General features: G+C 40.2%; 1 protein-coding gene across 1 annotated transcript in view; it reads left to right on the forward strand.

Annotated features, from left to right (window-relative positions):
• Positions 1 to 15,137, forward strand: part of LOC133622601 (DNA-binding protein SATB2-like) — a 47,290-nt gene extending 32,153 nt beyond the window's left edge. Inside the window, exons 7-12 of the mRNA XM_061985429.1 lie at positions 2,763 to 2,813; positions 2,885 to 3,333; positions 3,400 to 3,600; positions 9,090 to 9,239; positions 9,318 to 9,536; positions 14,355 to 15,137. Of these exons, the coding sequence (XP_061841413.1) occupies positions 2,763 to 2,813; positions 2,885 to 3,333; positions 3,400 to 3,600; positions 9,090 to 9,239; positions 9,318 to 9,536; positions 14,355 to 14,897 (1,613 nt within the window). The 3' untranslated portion in view covers positions 14,898 to 15,137. The remainder of the gene's footprint in view (positions 1 to 2,762; positions 2,814 to 2,884; positions 3,334 to 3,399; positions 3,601 to 9,089; positions 9,240 to 9,317; positions 9,537 to 14,354) is intronic.
• Positions 15,138 to 19,472: the final 4,335 nt, after the last annotated feature.

Raw genomic sequence — 19,472 nt, forward strand, 5'->3', positions numbered from 1 at the left:
TGTGTGTGTGTGTGTGTGTGTGTGTGTGTGTGTGTGTGTGTGTGTGTGTGTGTGTGTGTGTGTGCTGGAGCTAAAGTGTCAGGCTCATGGATCAGTGGTCGGAAGGATATCCGTCACACATGGTTTATGTTATTGTCACTCTTAATACACACGGCAGAACTAAGCCATCGTAATTTATAATGGGAAACAGCAACCCCCTCTCTATTACACACACACACACACACACACACACACACACACACACACACACACACACACACACACACACACACACACACACACACACACACACACACACAATATACGGTGGGCACAAATTTGACACTCAGCCAAACCTCACTCATATTTTTAGTCTCCTAATAACCCAGAATATGACCCTCAATCTAGCACCAGTGGAACGAGAAACAGATTTAGTGCAGTGAGAAAATCCAAGGGAAGAGAAAATCACTGACAGCCCAAATGGTTTAAACAGTAAAATCAAACTACAATTTCAGATTGTTTTCTTTGTTTAAAAATAGAACGAGCACATTCTGAAAATGAAGAAATCATAATGTTGTTGTTGTTGTTTTTTTACACTTACATGTTGCGGTTAAAAGTATTCTATCTTTATTTGTCGTTATTTATACTTTCTGAATAAATGATGTGATAATGTTCATCAGTCAACTCATCGGTGTTCATTTTCAATCTATCAAGATAAAAAAAAGAATATCAAAATCAAATTACAGGATGTTTTTTATGTAGTTTGCTAATTTTCTTCGACTGGTACCCTAACATCATGTGGTTTATTTTTTTTTACATATGTAGTACAAAACCCGTTTCCATATGAGTTGGGAAATTGTGTTAGTTGTAAATATAAACGGAATACAATGATTTGCAAATCCTTTTCAACCCATATTCAATTGAATGCACTACAAAGACAATATATTTGATGTTCCAACTCATAAATTTTTTATTTTTTTTTGCAAATAATAATTAACTTGATTTTCATGGCGGCAACACGTGCCAAAGTAGTTGGGAAAGGGCATGTTCACCACTGTGTTACATCACCTTTTCTTTTAACAACACTCACTAAATGATTGGGAACTGAGGAAACTAATTGTTGAAGCTTTGAAAGTAGAATTCTTTCCCATTCTTGTTTTATGTAGAGCTTGGATGGGAGACAGGTCTGGACTGCAGGCGGGCCAGGAAAGTACCCGCACTCTTTTTTTACGAAGCCACGCTGTTGTAACACGTGCTGAATGTGGCTTGGCATTGTCTTGCTGAAATAAGCAGGGGCGTCCATGAAAAAGACGGCGCTTAGATGGCAGCATATGTTGTTCCAAAACCTGTATGTACCTTTCAGCATTAATGGTGCCTTCACAGATGTGTAAGTTACCCATGCCTTGGGCACTAATGCACCCCCATACCATCACAGATGCTGGCTTTTGAACTTTGCGTCGATAACCGTCTGGATGGTTCGCTTCCCCTTTGGTCCGGATGACACGATGTCGAATATTTCCAAAAACAATTTGAAATGTGGACTCGTCAGACCACAGAACACTTTTCCACTTTGCATGAGTCCATCTTAGATGATCTCGGGCCCAGAGAAGCCGGCGGCGTTTCTGGATGTTGTTGATGAATGGCTTTCGCTTTGCATAGTAGAGCTTTAACTTGCACTTACAGATGTAGCGACAAACTGTATTTAGTGACAGTGGTTTTCTGAAGTGTTCCTGAGCCCATGTGGTGATATCCTTTAGAGATTGATGTCGGTTTTTAATACAGTGCCGTCTGAGGGATTGAAGGTCACGGTCATTCAATGTTGGTTTCCGGCCATGCCGCTTACGTGGACTGATTTTTCCAGATTCTCTGAACCTTTTGATGATATTATGGACCGTAGATGTTGAAATCCCTAAATTTCTTGCAATTGTACTTTGAGAAACGGTGTTCTTAAACCGTTTGACTATTTGCTAACACAGTTGTGGACAAAGGGGTGTACCTCGCCCCATCCTTTCTTGTGAAAGACTGAGCATATTTTGGGAAGCTGTTTTTATACCCAATCATGGCACCCACCTGTTCCCAATTATCCTGCACACCTGTGGGATGTTCCAAATAAGTGTTTGATGAGCATTCCTCAACTTTATCAGTATTTATTGCAACCTTTCCCAACTTCTTTGTCATGTGCAAAAAAAAATAAAAATGTTAATCAGTTTGAACATGAAATATGTTGTCTTTGTAGCATATTCAACTGAATATGGGTTGAAAACGATTTGCAAATCATTGTATTCCGTTTATATTTACATCTAACAGGGGGCGATATAGCTCGGTTGGTAGAGCGGCCGTGCCAGCAACTTGAGGGTTGCAGGTTCGATACCCGCATCCGCCATCCTAGTTACTGCCGTTGTGTCCTTGGGCAAGACACTTTACCCACCTGCTCCCAGTGCCACCCACACTGGTTTAAATGTAACTTAGATATTGGGTTTCACTATGTAAAGCGCTTTGAGTCACTAGAGAAAAGCGCTATATAAATATAATTCACTTCACTTCACTTCACTAACACAATTTCCCAACTTATATGGAAACGGGGTTTGTATAATCTACAAAGATACAAAAAATTGCTATTGCGACATCTAGTGGACACATTTAGAACAGCAGTTTCTTTCATTCCAAAATTTTGGCTCATTTTTATATTTAGCAAACTGATCCCGCGGGCCAGATAAAACCGTTTGAAACCGCTGCTTTAAAAGTATTATGGCATTTCTTGATGACTATGTTTATTTGTTCAGGTGAATATGCCGACAAAATGTGGCAGCCCCAGGACAAATATGACGTAAAAGGTACATTTTTAATTTTTTTGTCGTCTTTTATCTGAAGATAAATCAAAATTTGAATATATTTGTGGACACAGTTGAGAGGGACTGGGAGCCACGTGTCCTCAGCACGCGTCTTCCCTCGTTTTTACCCTACCTGGGCGGCGCCCGAAGCATCAAAGCTCACCTCATGGACCCGCGGGCGTCCAGCCTGCCACATCAGTCCCCCAGCCCTCCCCTGCGCCCCCAAGCTCTACCTCACCTGGGGCACGCTGGCCTCCTGCCCCCGCAGCTCATGCGCCATCAGCTGGCCATGGCGCACCTCATCAACCAGCAACTGGCCGTCAACCGCTTGCTCTCCCAGCGTCCTCCACAGGCGGTCCCCCAGCAATATGTCTCACAAACGTGCAAGGGCCCTGCAGAGCCTTCCGCCACCTGTTCAGGCGCTGAAGTCTCCCCGGACATCTACCAGCGAGTTAGGAATGAACTGAAGCGAGCCAGCATCTCTCAGGCGGTCTTCGCCAGGGTGGCCTTTAATCGCACGCAGGTACCCTCGCCTCGATTGCTGCTTTGACCAATAAAGTCCTCAAAAGTTTGTCCTCCTCACGCACAGGGCTTGCTGTCAGAGATCCTCCGCAAGGAGGAAGATCCCCGCTCGGCTTCACAGTCGCTGCTCGTCAACCTGAAGGCCATGCACGGCTTCCTGAGTCTACCCGAAGGCGAGCGAGACCGCATCTACCTGGAAGAGCGAGAGAGGAACACGCACGCCAACCAAAGCCCCGTCTCCAACGGCAACACAGACAGACACATGCCGGTAAGAAACCCCATGCTTAGACATTGATGAAAACCGCACTTTTTGGGGGTGAATGTTGACTCCCAGCAGGCACAAGTCATTAATAAAACATTGAATTAGGTCAGTGGTTCTTAACCTTGTTGGAGGTACCGAACCCCACCAGTTTCATATGCGCATTCACCGAACCCTCCTTTTTTTTTTTTTAATTCAAGACAAAGTTATATATTTTTGGTAACACTTTAGTATGGGGAACATATTCTAAGTAACAAAGACTTAATTTAGAGTTTTTTGGACACTAGGGCAGGGGTCGGCAACCCGCGGCTCTAGAGCCGCATGCGGCTCTTTAGCGCCGCCCTGGTGGCTCTCTGGAGCTTTTTCAAAAATGTATGAAAAATGGAAAAAGATGAGGGGAGAAAAATATATTTTTTGTTTTAATATGGTTTCTGTAGGAGGACAAACATGACACAAACCTCCCTAATTGATATAAAGCACACTGTTTATATTAAACATGCCTCACTGATTCGAGTATTTGGCGAGTGCCGTTTTGTCCTACTAATTTTGGCGGTCCTTGAACTCACCCTAGTTTGTTTACATGTATAACTTTCTCCGACTTTCTCGGACGTGTTTTATGCCACTTCTTTTTCTGTCTCATTTTGTCCACCAAACTTTTAACGTTGTGCATGAATGCACAAAGGTGAGTTTTGTTGATGTTATTGACTTGTGTGGAGTGCTAATCAGACATATTTGGTCACTGCATGACTGCAAGCTAATCGATGCTAACATGCTATCTAGGCTAGCTATATGTACATATTGCATCATTATGCGTCATCTGTAGGTATATTTGAGGTCATTTAGTTTCCTTTAAGTCCTCTTAATTCAATTTATATCTCATGACACACTATCTGTATGTAATATGGCTTTTAATTTGTTGCGGCTCCAGACAGATTTGTTTTTGTATTTTTGGTCCAATATGGCTCTTTCAACATTTTGGGTTGCCGACAACTGCACTAGGGGGACATAATCTAAGAAACAAATACTTAAAGGGGAACATTATCACAATTTCAGAAGGGTTAAAACCATTAAAAATCAGTTCCCAGTGGCTTATTTTATTTTTCGAAGTTTTTTTTCAAAATTCTACCCATCAGGCAATATCCCTAAAAAAAAGCTTCAAAGTGCCTGATTTTAACCATCGTTATATACACCCGTCCATTTTCCTGTGACGTCACACAGTGATGCCAACACAAACAAACATGGCGCATAGAACAGCAAGCTATAGCGACATTAGCTCGGATTCAGACTCGGATTTCAGCGGCTTAAGCGATTCAACAGATTACGCATGTATTGAAACGGATGGTTGTAGTGTGGAGGCAGGTAGCGAAAACGAAATTGAAGAAGAAACTGAAGCTATTGAGCCATATCGGTTTGTACCGTATGCAAGCGAAACCGACGAAAACGACACGACAGCCAGCGACACGGGAGAAAGCGAGGACGAATTCGGCGATCGCCTTCTAACCAACGATTGGTATGTGTTTGTTTGGCATTAAAGGAAACTAACAACTATGAACTAGGTTTACAGCATATGAAATACATTTGGCAACAACATGCACTTTGAGAGTGCAGACAGCCCAATTTTCATCAATTAATATATTCTGTAGACATACCCTCATCCGCTCTCTTTTCCTGAAAGCTGATCTGTCCAGTTTTGGAGTTGATGTCAGCAGGCCAGGGAAGCTAGGGTCGATATTCTTCTCTTGATCATCTTCGGTGGCATAAGGGACGGTGTGAGCCAAGACATCCAGGGGGTTTAGCTCGCTCGCCTACGGGAACAAACTGCCGCCATTGCTTGCCGTGCTACCGAGGCCCTTTGTCCCTGAATTGCTCACACACTCCGGCAGATTCAATGGGGGTCTGGCAGCAGATTTCTTTGACTTTATCGTTGGAAATGCATCTGCTTTGAGTGTCGCAGGATATCCACACATTCTTCCCATCTCTGTCGTAGCATAGCTTTCGTCGGTAAAGTGTGCGGAACAAACGTCCAATTTCTTGCCACTTTTGCATCTTTGGGCCACTGGTGCAACTTGAATCCGTCCCTGTTCGTGTTTTTACACCCTCCGACAACACACCGACGAGGCATGATGTCTCCAAGGTACGGAAAACAGTCGAAAAAACGGAAAATAACAGAGCTGATTTGACTCGGTGTTTGAGAAAATGGTTTTCCCTATGTGACGTCACAACGAATAATAGAAAGGCGTTTAATTCGCCAAAATTCACCCATTTAGAGTTCGGAAATCGGATAAAAAAATATATGGTCTTTTTTCTGCAACATCAAGGTATATATTGACGCTTACATAGGTCTGGTGATAATGTTCCCCTTTAATTTAGAGTTATTTGGTTAGGGTTAGGGTTAGGGTTAGAGGGTTAGGGTTATAATAAGGCCATGCCGAATAAGGCATTAATAAGTACTTAATAATGACTAGTTAAGAGCCAATATGTTACTAATTTGCATGTTAATAAGCAACTAATTAATGGTGAATATGTTCCCCATACTAAAGTGTTACCATGTTTTTTTTACTGGTGCACAAAATGAACCGTGCATGAACATCACCTTGTTCAAAGAACAAAACCAACACAGTGCATAAACTCACAACAAATTACACACCTGCAAACCAGTCAGCTGTTGCCGTATCCGTAATACGCCGATAGGGAGAAGTTTTTATTTACACGATGAGTCGGGTGTGTTTTGACCTCCGCCGAACCCCTGAGGCCGACTCACCGAACCCCTAGGGTTCAATCGAACTCAGGTTAAGAACCACTGAATTAGGTCCTGACGTTGAGCAACTCAAACATAACGTTGGAAGAACATGCTTTTGGACGTTTAATCAATGTTGGGTTCTGACGCTGATTTGATCATTGAATTTTGGTCATTTTCCAACCAATTTTCTACAAACCCCGTTTCCATATGAGTTGGGAAATTGTGTTAGATGTAAATATAAACGGAATACAATGATTTGCAAATCCTTTTCAACCCATATTCAATTGAATGCACTACAAAGACAACATATTTGATGTTAAAACTCATAAACTTAATTTTTTTTTTGCAAATAATAATTAACTTAGAATTTCATGACTGCAACACGTGCCAAAGTAGTTGGGAAAGGGCATGTTCACCACTGTGTTACATGGCCTTTCCTTTTAACAACACTCAGTAAACGTTTGGGAACTGAGGAGACACATTTTTTAAGCTTCTCAGGTGGAATTCTTTCCCATTCTTGCTTGATGTACAGCTTAAGTTGTTCAACAATCCGGGGTCTCCGTTGTGGTATTTTAGGCTTCATAATGCGCCACACATTTTCAATGGGAAATAGGTCTGAACTACTGGCAGGCCAGTCTAGTACCCGCACTCTTTTACTATGAAGCCACGTTGATGTAACACGTTGCTTGGCATTGTCTTGCTGAAATAAGCAGGGGCGTCCATGGTAGCGTTGCTTGGATGGCAACATATGTTGCTCCAAAACCTGTATGTACCTTTCAGCATTAATGGTGCCTTCACAGATGTGTATGTTACCCATGTCTTGGGCACTAATGATTGATAAACGGTTTTCGCTTTGCATAGGAGAGTTTTAACTTGCACTCACAGATGTAGCGACCAACTGTAGTTACTGACAGTGGGTTTCTGAAGTGTTCCTGAGCCCATGTGGTGATATCCTTTACACACTGATGTCGCTTGTTGATGCAGTACAGCCTGAGGGATCAAAGGTCACGGGCTTAGCTGCTTACGTGCAGTGATTTCTCCAGATTCTCTGAACCCTTTGATGATATTACGGACCGTAGATGGTGAAATCCCTAAATTCCTTGCAATAGCTGGTTGAGAAAGGTTTTTCCTAAACTGTTCAACAATTTGCTCACGCATTTGTTGACAAAGTGGTGACCCTCGCCCCATCCTTGTTTGTGAATGACTGAGCATTTCATGGAATCTACTTTTATACCCAATCATGGCACCCACCTGTTCCCAATTAGCCTGTTAACCTGTGCGATGTTCCAAATAAGTGTTTGATGAGCATTCGTCAACTTTATCAGTATTTATTGCCACATTTCCCAACTTCTTTGTCACGTGTTGCTGGCATCAAATTCTAAAGTTAATGATTATTTGCAAAAAAAAAAATGTTTATCAGTTTGAACATCAAATATGTTGTCTTTGTAGCATATTCAACTGAATATGGGTTGAAAATGATTTGCAAATCATTGTATTCCGTTTATATTTACATCTAACACAATTTCCCAACTCATATGGAAACGGGGTTTGTACAAACCCCAAAACCAGTGAAGTTGGCACGTTGTGTAAATGGTAAATAAAAACAAAATACAATGATTTGCAAATCCCTTTCAACCTGTATTCAATTGAATAGACTGCAAAGACAAGATACTTAACGTTCAAACTGGAAAACGTTGTTATTTTTTTGCAAATATTAGCTCATTTGGAATTTGATGCCCGAAGCATGTTTCAAAAAAGCAGGCACAAGTGGCAAAAAAAGACTGATAAAGTTGAGGAATGCTCATCAAACACTTATTTGGAACGTCCCACAGGTGAACAGGCTAATTGGGAACAGGTGGGGGCCAAATGTTCCCTCTAATTTTTCATGTGTGTGAGCAAACGCACAAACTCTCTGAGCATTCGGTGGCGCACGTGTGAGCAACATCAGACGTGCACACTGTGGCCACACCAGCGTCACACCCATACTTGCCAACCCTCCCGGATTTTCCGGGAGACTCCCGAAATTCAGCGCCTCTCCCGAAAACCTCCCGGGACAAATTTTCTCCCGAAAATCTCCCGAAATTCAGGCGGAGCTGGAGGCCACGCCCCCTCCAGCTCCATGCGGACCTGAGTGATGTGTCGACAGCCTGTTTTCACGTCCGCTTTCCCACAATATAAACAGCGTGCCTGCCCAATCACATTATAACTGTAGAATGATAGAGGGCGAGTTCTTGGTTTCTTATGTGGGTTTATTGTTAGGCAGTTTCATTAACGTCCTCCCAGCGCAGTAACAACACACAACAACAGCAGTCACGTTTTCGTCTACCCTAAAGCAGTTCGTCTGCCGTAAACAGCAATGTTGTGACACTCTTAAACACGACAATACTGCCATCTACTCTACATGCATATGTGACAATAACATCTACGGCTTTGCGTCGAGGGCATTGAGTTGGGGGGGTGGAGTGTGTATGTGTGGCGTATATATTTTTTGGATGCATGTTTGTGTGTAAGCCTGCAGTGTGTCTCTGTTCCGCGGCCTTGATCTTGTGCAGTTGCTAGTCCAAAGTCAACAACAACAGGTGTGTGTCCATGAGAGACAAGAAGGGAGTTTGTTGTGTCTTCGCTGCACTGTCCTTCGGGAGAGTCTCTCGAAGCCAGGGAAACAATCCAAGTTAGAATGTTTTGTATGCGAGTGAAAATAAAATGTGCTTTTCACTCTAAATTGTCTTGTGTAATTGTTTGGTTGTCAAATGTTAAGGTGCAGACCAAGTCCAGCACGGAGACTCCACAAAAGCTGGACTCCTTGGTAAGCATCACCTCAGTCATCTATGAGGAGATCCAGCAAGAGATGAAGAGGGCAAAGGTCTCCCAGGCTTTGTTCGCCAAGGTGGCTGCAAACAAAAGCCAGGTGAGTTCTGAGTCTTCTGTGTGCTGCAAACGTTATGTTTGGATCCAAAATGGCATCACTGTCACGTCTCCCTGCCAGGGTTGGCTGTGTGAGCTTCTCAGATGGAAAGAAAGCCCGAGCCCAGAGAACCGCACACTGTGGGAGAACCTGTGCAATATTCGCCGGTTTCTTTCCGTCCCGCAAGCCGACCGCGACCAGGTTTACGAGGAGGAGGCCAGGCAGCAGCACGGCGACAAACTCCACGCTGTCCTGCACATCTCGGAGCAGCAGGTACCGATCCATTTTACGCCATTCTTAGTGGCAGCCCTCGTCTTTGTCTTGTTTGCGTAATGAGTCACTGAAAATAGACTGGTGGTCATTGAGACGCCTACACACTTCCTGCTAAACGGTCCCCCCGACGAAACCCCAAATGCTTGCCAGTCAGGCTCAACCTCACTCCCGTTCAGAACTCAGCCTGTAATTATTGACACCGAGAAAAAAGGAATTGCCATTATCTTTATTCAGACCACAGGTTAGGCCACCCCACCCCGGTAATGCACTATGCTGATGTGGCTTTTAGGAATGGGAGCCTATTTCTATTAATGCCACTGCAGAGTGTGAGTTTATGGGAAATCGTCAGATAAATAAATACATCTTTAAATTATGGCTGTCAAAATTGCCGTTTACTTTGACTGTACAGCACAGGTGTCAAACTCAAGGCTCGGGGGCCAGATGTGGCCCGCCACTTCATTTTATTTGGCCCTCGAAAGCCTGGAAATAACATGTATCTGTCATGTTCTGTGGTCATATTTTGTTTGGTTATGTTCTGTTGGTTTTTGGACTCTTTTAGTTCCTGTTTGCGCACCGTGGTTGGTTTTAGTTTCCATGACAACTCATTGGTTTCACCTGATTCATTTGGACTCACGCACCTATCACTAATCATGAGACTATTTAAGCCTGTAGTTGCCAGGTAGTCAGGCTGGCGACATTACCCCTGATACTCTGTTTGTGCTCACTTCTTGCCATAGTTACTGACATTGTTGATACTCTGATTTTGCTAGTTTTCATACCATAGTTCATGCTTCATGACTTGCCAAGTAAGTTTTGTTTTTTCATGTCACAGTTAGCGAGTTTTGTTTCATGTCCATAGTTTACGTCAAAGTATGAATTTGGTGTCTCTGCCTTGTGCGCGCCTTTTGTTTGTTCTTTTGAAAGTCAAAAGGGGACGGCGTGGCGCGGTTGGGAGAGTGGCCGTGCCAGCAACCTGAGGGTTCCCAGTTCGATTCCCACCTTCTACCAACCTCGTCACATCCGTTGTGTCCTTGAGCAAGACACTTCACCCTTGCTCCTGATGGGTCGTGGTTAGGGCCTTGCATGGCAGCTCCCGCCATCAGTGTGTGAATGTGTGTGTGTGTGTGTGGAAATAGAGTCAAAGCGCTTTGAGTACCTTGAAGGTAGAAAAGCGCTATACAAGTATAACCCATTTACACATGTATTTACCTGCAAGCCTTGTCCAGTCAAGTCAGTTTGCATTCCAGGAAAACATTCCTCGCAGCGAGCTGCGAAATCCTCGCAGTAAGCTGCTTCATAGTCCACGTCCTGACAGAATGTCGCCAGCCTGACTACCTGGCAACTACAGGCTTAAATAGTCTCATTATTAGTGACAGGTGCATGAGTCCAAATATATCATGTGAAACCAATGAGTTGTCATGGAAACTAAAACAAACCAGGGTGCGCAAACAGCAACTAAAAGAGTCCAAAAACCAACAGAACATAACCAAACAAAACACGACCACAGAACATGACAGTATCAATAAAGTACTGTAACTTTTCTTACTAAATGTATTCTTTCTTTCTGTTTTGGGAGAAAAAAATACATGTACTCCATGTAATCGCAAATTATGTTAACTTAAATATTGTCTAATTATGCAAAAATATATTATCAAAGATTCAAACCATTTATTTAAATAGAAATAAATACTACTAATAATGATTTCAAAGCAAGTTAACCATCAAATGGTGCAATGTAAAAGTAGCAATAGATTTCATGGTAAAATTGTGAAATTTACTTTGGTTTTTACAGCATTTTTCTCTTAATGAAAAAAAACAGTACTTTTTTTACTGTAATAAACTGTGGTGCCGTTTTGGCATTTACAGTAATACCGTATTTTCCGCACTATAAGGCGCACCTAAAAACCTCCAATTTTCTCAAAAGCTGACAGTGCGCCTTATAGTCCGGTGCGCCTTATATATGGACCAATATTGAGCCACAACAGGGCTCGTAACTACGGGATGCATAACGTAACCCAGCCTCTACTCCGTACTCAGTGGCCTAGTGGTTAGAGTGTCCGCCCTGAGATCGGTAGGTCGTGAGTTCAAATCCCAGCCGAGTCATACCAAAGACTATAAAAATGGGACCCATTACCTCCCTGCTTGACACTCAGCATCAAGGGTTGGAATTGGGGGTTAAATCACCAAAAATGATTCCCGGGCGCGGCCACCGCTGCTGCCCACTGCTCCCCTCACCTCCCAGGGGGTGATCAAGGGTGATGGGTGAAATGCAGAGAATAATTTCGCCACACCTAGTGTGTGTGTGACAATCATTGGTACTTTAACTTTAACTTTAACTTTACTGTAGCATCTATTCTATGCGCCTTATAATGTGGCGCCTTATAATGCAGTGCGCCTTATATATGAACAAAGTTTTAAAATAGGCCATTTATTGAACGTGCGCCTTATAATCCGGTGCGCCTTATAGTGCGGAAAATACGGTACATCAAATTGTGCAATGTAAAAGTTGCAATAGATTTCATGGTAATATTGTAAAATTTACTGTGGTTTTTACAGCATTTTTTTCCAAATGAAAAAAACAGTACTTTTTTTTTTTACTGTAACAAACTGTGGTGCCGTTTTGCCATTTGCAATAATGCACCGAAAAATCTACAGTTGTTGATTGGCGGTAAAAAAAAAGAAAAAGAAAGAAACTGGCCGCTCAGGTGCCAAAATATTACTGTAAAATTTTAGTTTTTTTTATTTACAGTAAAAAAAACAAATGTGAATTTTACAGTAAAATTCTGGCAACTGAGCTGCCTTTTTTTTTTTTTTTTTTTTTTTTTTTTTTACATAAAAACAGCAGTACTGTTTTTTCATTTACAGTAATATACACTCCATTTTGAGGTGAAATCATTGCAACTTACCATATATTTTCTACATTTTAGTTTTTGAAATATCTACTAATAAAATTCATTAAAAAAAGTGCAATAATAGTATGAGTATTAGTATTAGTATTATAGACTCTGACTGGTGTGCTTGCTGATCATTTTCACTACAAAATAAAAGTGGACTTGAGATACAACTGATGTCAAGTTTTGAGTAAATGATAAATGATAAATGGGTTGTACTTGTATAGCGCTTTTCTACCTTCAAGGTACTCAAAGCGCTTTGACACTACTTCCACATTTACCCATTCACACACACATTCACACACTGATGGAGGGAGCTGCCATGCAAGGCGCTAACCAGCACCCATCAGGAGCAAGGGTGAAGTGTCTTGCTCAGGACACAACGGACATGACGAGGTTGGTACTAGGTGGGGATTGAACCAGGGACCCTCGGGTCGCGCACGGCCATTCTTCCACTGCGCCACGCCGTCCCAATAGATAGATAGATTACATGTACTCAAGTGAAACATTTAAAATAATCTTCCTGGATGACATAAAATTTATATCAAATTATGCAAGCGAGTAATAACCTGCATAATCTCATTACAGCACTACTTTGAAAAATTATATAAATGTTTCATTAGTCAATTATAATTGTAAATAAATAAATACATGTGTTATTAAGTATGTAATTTTTTATTTTTTTTATTTGATTATTTAATTAGGTATTTAATACAATTAATTATTGATTTAATTATTTCACTATTCAAACATTTAATAAAATATTCTGTTATTGAATTAATTATCAAACCATTTAATTATTGATTTCATTATTTCACTACTTAATCATTTAATTAATTATTTCACAATGTAATACATTTGTTCACAATTTAATTAAATTGATTAATTTTTTTTTGTTAACTGACTGCTGAGTTTGACGGATAAAACACATTCTTGGAGTGCTTTCAGACAGTTTCATGGAATAATTAAATAAATCATGAAATAAACTGCGATGAGGTGGCGACTTGTCCAGGGTGTACCCCGCCTACCGCCCGAATGCAGCTGAGATAGGCTCCAGCGACCCCCCGAGATACCAAAAGGGACAGGCGGTAGAAAATGGATGGATGGATGGATCATGAAATAAATGATAGAATCTTGAAATAATTAAATAAATCATGAATTAATGATGTCATAAAATGCTTACTTTGGTCATAAATTAATTAATTCAATCATGAAATAATTAATTATTGATTTATTTAGTTCATAATTTAATTATTGGATTTATTAAATATTTATTTTTTTAGTAAACTTTGTCGACTGAGTTCGAGTGCTGCCACACTGGTTAAACCGTTAGAAAAACAATAGATCATGAAATAATTAATTAAACAATAAAATATAATAATTAAATAATAATTAAATAAATATTAAATCATAATGTAATGAACTGAATGATTACATCCTGAAATAATAAATTAAATGATTCAATAATTAAATGTGCTTTTACAATAAGTAAATTAATGATACATTTAATATCTTATTTATTATTATTCCAATTATAATTCATTAATGTTACATTATCTACCCATTTACCTAGTTTCTCTTGTTATATTCTTATTTTACTGTTATATTTTTATTCTCATTGTTGCTTTTTATTTTTATTCTATTGTAATATTTTTCTATTTTGTTTCCATTCATACCCCCATTATTTACTTTTTATTTTCTCAATTTTGTACACTGCTGCTGGAATTTAAATTTTCCTGAGGGAACTCTCCTGAAGGAATCAATAAAGTACTATCTATCTATCTATCTATCTATCTATCTATCTATCTATCTATCTATCTATCTATCTATCTATCTATCTATCTATTTAAGTAATCATTTAAAGATGTATTTATTTAACTAATTTTGTGCCGTTTGACCCTTAGTAGGGGTTTGAGCTGCCTAAAATGTTGAATCCATGATCATTTTTGTACAGGCACCCTCTCTGCCACCTCTGAGACCTCTATCCCCTCTACGTGTGGACCCACCGCCAATCACCTTTCCCGTCCTGAGCGGCTCAGAAAGCGGGCCTCGGTTCGAGGCGAGCCCTGACATCGGAGGACTGAAAAAGGCCCGGTCAAGAACCCGAATTTCCCTGGAGGCGCTAAGGATCCTGCAGAGCTTCATCGGCGACGTGGGCCTCTACCCTGACCAGGAGGCCATCCACACCCTCTCGGCCCAGCTGGACCTGCCCAAGCACACCATTGTCAAGTTCTTCCAGAACCAGCGCTACAACTTCAAGCACCACAATCCCAGGGACGACCGAGAGCCTCCCTCTGAGGTGGCTCCAGGGGAGAAGGTGCTAGATGTGTACGAGGAGTCGAGTGCGGACGGGAGAGCTTCAGCAGAGACGTTTAGAAGCGAAAGAATGACGGATGGAGAAGAAGGAGATTGTAGGAAAGCATCAAGACCAGCGACGTCATCTTTGTCCCCGCCCAGCAGCCTGGACAGCCCCAACTCCGCAGAGCAGCAGAGATAACGAGGACAAAAATGTGACAGTTCAGTTTACACTTTATATTGTCATTATTACTTTGATATTCCCACTCTTAAAGGGGAACTACACTTTTTTTTTATTCAGCCCATCATTCACAATCCTTATGTAAGACAAGAACACACGTCTTTCCCTTTTTTGTGCGATCTAAATGGTGAAAAACTGCTAGTAAGAGGCGGCTAACGGGATTTAACTATTCAACCTACAAAGCGCTCTAAAAAAGATTTTTTTTAAAAACGCCAACAACGCTCCGTTTACATGCCGTGGACCGCATATTAACCTCTAAAGGCCTTAGTGGCCACATGCGTGGACAACACCTTTTAGCTATTATTTCCAAAATTGTGTACACTACTGAATTGGGGTCTTATGCCGACATATGAACACTTATACTGCTATCTGGTGGCGTCAGAAGAGTATAACATACAATGGAATTTGGAAAAAAAAGTGTAAAAATAAAAATTTGCATGTCACTACACACGAAGTACACATTTGTTACTTATGGACTAAGTACATCATATAAAAAGATGATTTTTAGTTTTTATTCTAATTAGGGTCCAATAAGCCCAAATAGCAAAGAGAAATAAGAAAAATCATGTAAACAAACAGATTGGGCCTTAAGAGGTTAACAAACCTATAGTGGCATGTTATTGTAAGAGTTAACACTGAGGAACTACTTTTTTGGCATAGTGACGCATCGCCTTGCTCACACCGCTCCTCCGACCACTAGCGAGTAAACATAGCTGCTAAAAACATAAGTTACTGCTTCTGCAGCTGCTGTATTGCCTTTAAATTAATACAAGTGCATGATGGATTATAAATCATGCATCTTACCTTTACAGTAGAAGGTTGTGGCAGCAAGCCAATAAGCTAATACATTTTTTTAAATTCACATGATACCAACTTGATACTGCCGTATTTTGTGGACTATAAGCTGCTACATTTTTCCTACACTATAAGCCCTGCGGTTTATAAAACAGTCCGGCTGATTGATGCCTTTTTTTTCCGCTAACGGCCCTTAATGTGTCGTATCCAACAAGTAGTTTTATAAAACACCCACTGAGACACTGAAATGGCGTGTTGTTTTTTCATTCCGTGGCGCCATCTTTTGGGTGTTGTTCGCCCGCTGCACTCACTACAGTATTTCCTTCTGTTTAGCGCTTTCAACCGGAAGTACAAGTGCCGTTTGATTGATTGATTGAATCTTTTATTAGTAGATTGCACAGTTCAGTACATATTCCGTACTATTACACGAATACGTTTTTCAACTTGTTTAAGTCGGGGTCCACGTGAATCAATTCATGGTACTCATGAATTAATCGTTCCATTTACTCGTCATCCATAGCGTTACTTCATTCATCACCCTGAGCAACGTTTGTAAGTTTTAAAAGTATAACTAAAACAATTCATACTTACCGGTATTAAACATCTTGATAGTAGTGTTTTCATACATATGTCAATACAATTGACAATAGTAATGGAATCAAGCTAGCGCCGTTAGCATTAACTAATATGCTAACACGTTTACAAGCGCCTGCGTTAGTATTATTAACTTACAATGGCTTTCTTTTTGTATTGTTTTATTTTCACAAATTCCTCAGTGAATTCACCAAAACGTCTGTTTAGCTGATTGGAGAGCTAGCTTCAGCAGCTCGTGGATCCATGAGATGGCTTGTGTTTTGTTTGATCAGCCGTTTTACTGCCGCACAAAAGCTACTACTGCTATGCATATTTGCCAACCCTCCCGAATTTTCCGGGAGACTCCCGGAATTCAGCGCCTCTCCCGATAACCTCCCGGGTCAAATATTCTCCCGAACATCTCCCGATTTTCAGCCGGAGCTGGAGGCCACGCCCCCTCCAGCTCCATGCAGACCTGAGTGAGGACAGCCTTTTTTTTTATGACGGGAGGACAACAGGGTGACAAGAACTAAATCATCCAGACTAGAGATAAATTGTATTATCATGTTTATCTTACCAAAAAATAAATATATTTTTAATAAAAAAAATAAATAAAAAAATGTTACTATATTTTGCTAAAAACATCAAAATTAATTGTATTTTTATTTGTATTTTTTCTGACGCCTTATTACATCCAGCCATAGAATTATACATTAAAATAAACATATATGAAATAATTAATTTTAAATGATCATAATAATTCATTTAAAATGACCATATTTAATTATTAAAATAATTGCTTGTTTATCAACAACTTTAGCATTTTATTCATTACATTTTGAAGCTCTCAGAAGCCAAGTTTTGTTATATTCCTTAAGATTTATTTATGCAAGTTTGAAGTATCAATTATCTAAACACAGTTTTGTTTGCATATTTTCAGGATGTATATATATATATATATATATATATATATATATATATATATATATGTATGAAATACTTGACTTCGTGAATTCTAGCTGTCAATACACCCCCCCTCTTAACCACGCCCCCGCCCACAACCACACCCCACCTCCCGAAATCGGAGGTCTCAAGGTTGGCAAGTATGGCTATGCACTCTGTGAAATCATGCGCCCAGGAAAGAAGTCATCCTTAAAACAAGCAAAATATTGTAAATTTTTACAAGATATGAATGTGCCTGTTACTACCTTACATACATACTTAGAGCATGTATACACTGCTAATATGGAGGGTAATTTGTGTCTTTATTACTAAAGTTTTTGCGTTTGAATTTTTTTAACGTGATTTATTTTTATTTTTTTACATCAAAATATAGTGATGATTTCATTGATTAAAAAATGTGTGAGCAAAATGTTTAAAAATTAAGTTTGTTAGAATGCAATGTCTAAAAATTCAGTGTAAAGAAACATAATATTTGTTGCTTCAAAACTCATTGTCACGTGACTAAAAACCTGACACCTCATTGGCTGCTTCTTAGACAAGATGGATTGCCTCAGTCTTAATTTACCAGAAGTCAAGTCTCGAGTTTTGAACCAACATATTTTTCAGTGCCAAATTTTCAAACACTGATTTTTTTTACACTGAATTTTTAAAACAAACCAGTTTTTCAAACACGCTTTTTTCAATGAATTTTGTTGCATTTAAAATGCAAAAAATAATTTGTTTCATAAATTCAGTGTAAAATAAAAGAGCTTTCATAATAAAGACACAAATTAACCTCCACAATAAAAGATTGTTGGAGGTTTTTGCATAGGGCAGGAGCAGGAGTCCTAACTGCTTTGATGACAGCCATATGACAGCCTTAAGTCTATTCTGCTTTATAGGCAGAATAGAGCGTATAGCCATTACCTGCATTGTTAGCCACCTCTTGCTGTCAGGTTCAAACACTGATGACATCTATTAAACAAGACAAGAAGCAAAGAATTAAACATTTCAATTTGGCTCAATTTGAGGAGAGTCGCCTGGACACTGTGCCCTTCTACAGAGTCTCAGCACGCTCTGCCAAAAGATTGCACGCCTCCTTCTTTTATTTGGACCTTCCCTGACCACGTGGCCACAGCTGTTTCCAAGGGACGAGGGTCGTAAACAGTTCACAGAAAAGGTCGGTTCAAAAAACAGGTCGGAAAAGAGTTCAAAAGAGGTTCGTAAAACAGTTGAAAAAGAGGTCGTTTGGAAAATGGGCAGATCCTGCCTTCTCTCTGCTTTGTAGTCCTTGGGTCAAAACAATATCTTTCTGTTGATTACAATACATGAAAGAAAACAGAAACCTCTTCATGTTGCTTTCCATCCTACACAATGGAGTTTTACAAGCCTTCTTGGTAGGTTCAAAGACAGCTTTTGTCTTCTTGCCAGGAACTCGTTTCAACACAAAGTTTTTGTGATAGCTTAGATACAATTATTCTAACACTTGCTAGCAGTTTTTCACTGTTTAGAATGCACATGTGAATGATGGGAAAAATTCCCACCAAAAAAGTGCAGTTCCCCTTTAATGCAATTGTCTTGGGACACCGAAACCTCCACACCAACTCATGGAGCCACTTCCATGTTCCTCTTCTGAATATATTTATAATTTATTGTCCCATTATTGCTGCATCCAATGAGATACATGTGAACCAACAATAAACATCAGTATTTATTACTACTACTAACTTTATATTTCCTGAAGTAAATAAAGTTTTGCTATTCTCCTTTCTGTGGCTCTTTGTAGACTAAGTGAGAGAACAATGGTGTCTCCCTTGCACATGTTGGAGCTACAGTAAAGTCCCTCATGAAGCGTGGAAAATGAGCATGTGTGTGTGTGCGTGTGTGTGTGTGCGTGTGTGTGTGTATGTGTGTGTGTGTGTGTGTTCTTGTATTTCTACGCTTCTTGAGACATCAACAAAGAAAAGTACCTTCCGTATGAGGACCGGTGAACAAGTTAGGACATAAATCATGCTCCCAATACGGAAAACCATTACATCTAATAGAAATTGGCAAATTAGCACCCCTGGTGGTGAAATCTATCAAAATTAGGGTGGTCCCAAAAAGGAGGGATTTTTCAAATTGACTGTGAAGTGCTCCCCCTCTGGTCAACATATGAAATAACAAGTGTGTGTAAGAAATTGAAATGCGCCCCCTTTGGCCACAATTTATTAAAAAAAAGAAAAA

The sequence above is a fragment of the Nerophis lumbriciformis genome, linkage group LG23, assembly GCF_033978685.3.
Source record: "Nerophis lumbriciformis linkage group LG23, RoL_Nlum_v2.1, whole genome shotgun sequence".
Taxonomy (NCBI): domain Eukaryota; kingdom Metazoa; phylum Chordata; class Actinopteri; order Syngnathiformes; family Syngnathidae; genus Nerophis; species Nerophis lumbriciformis.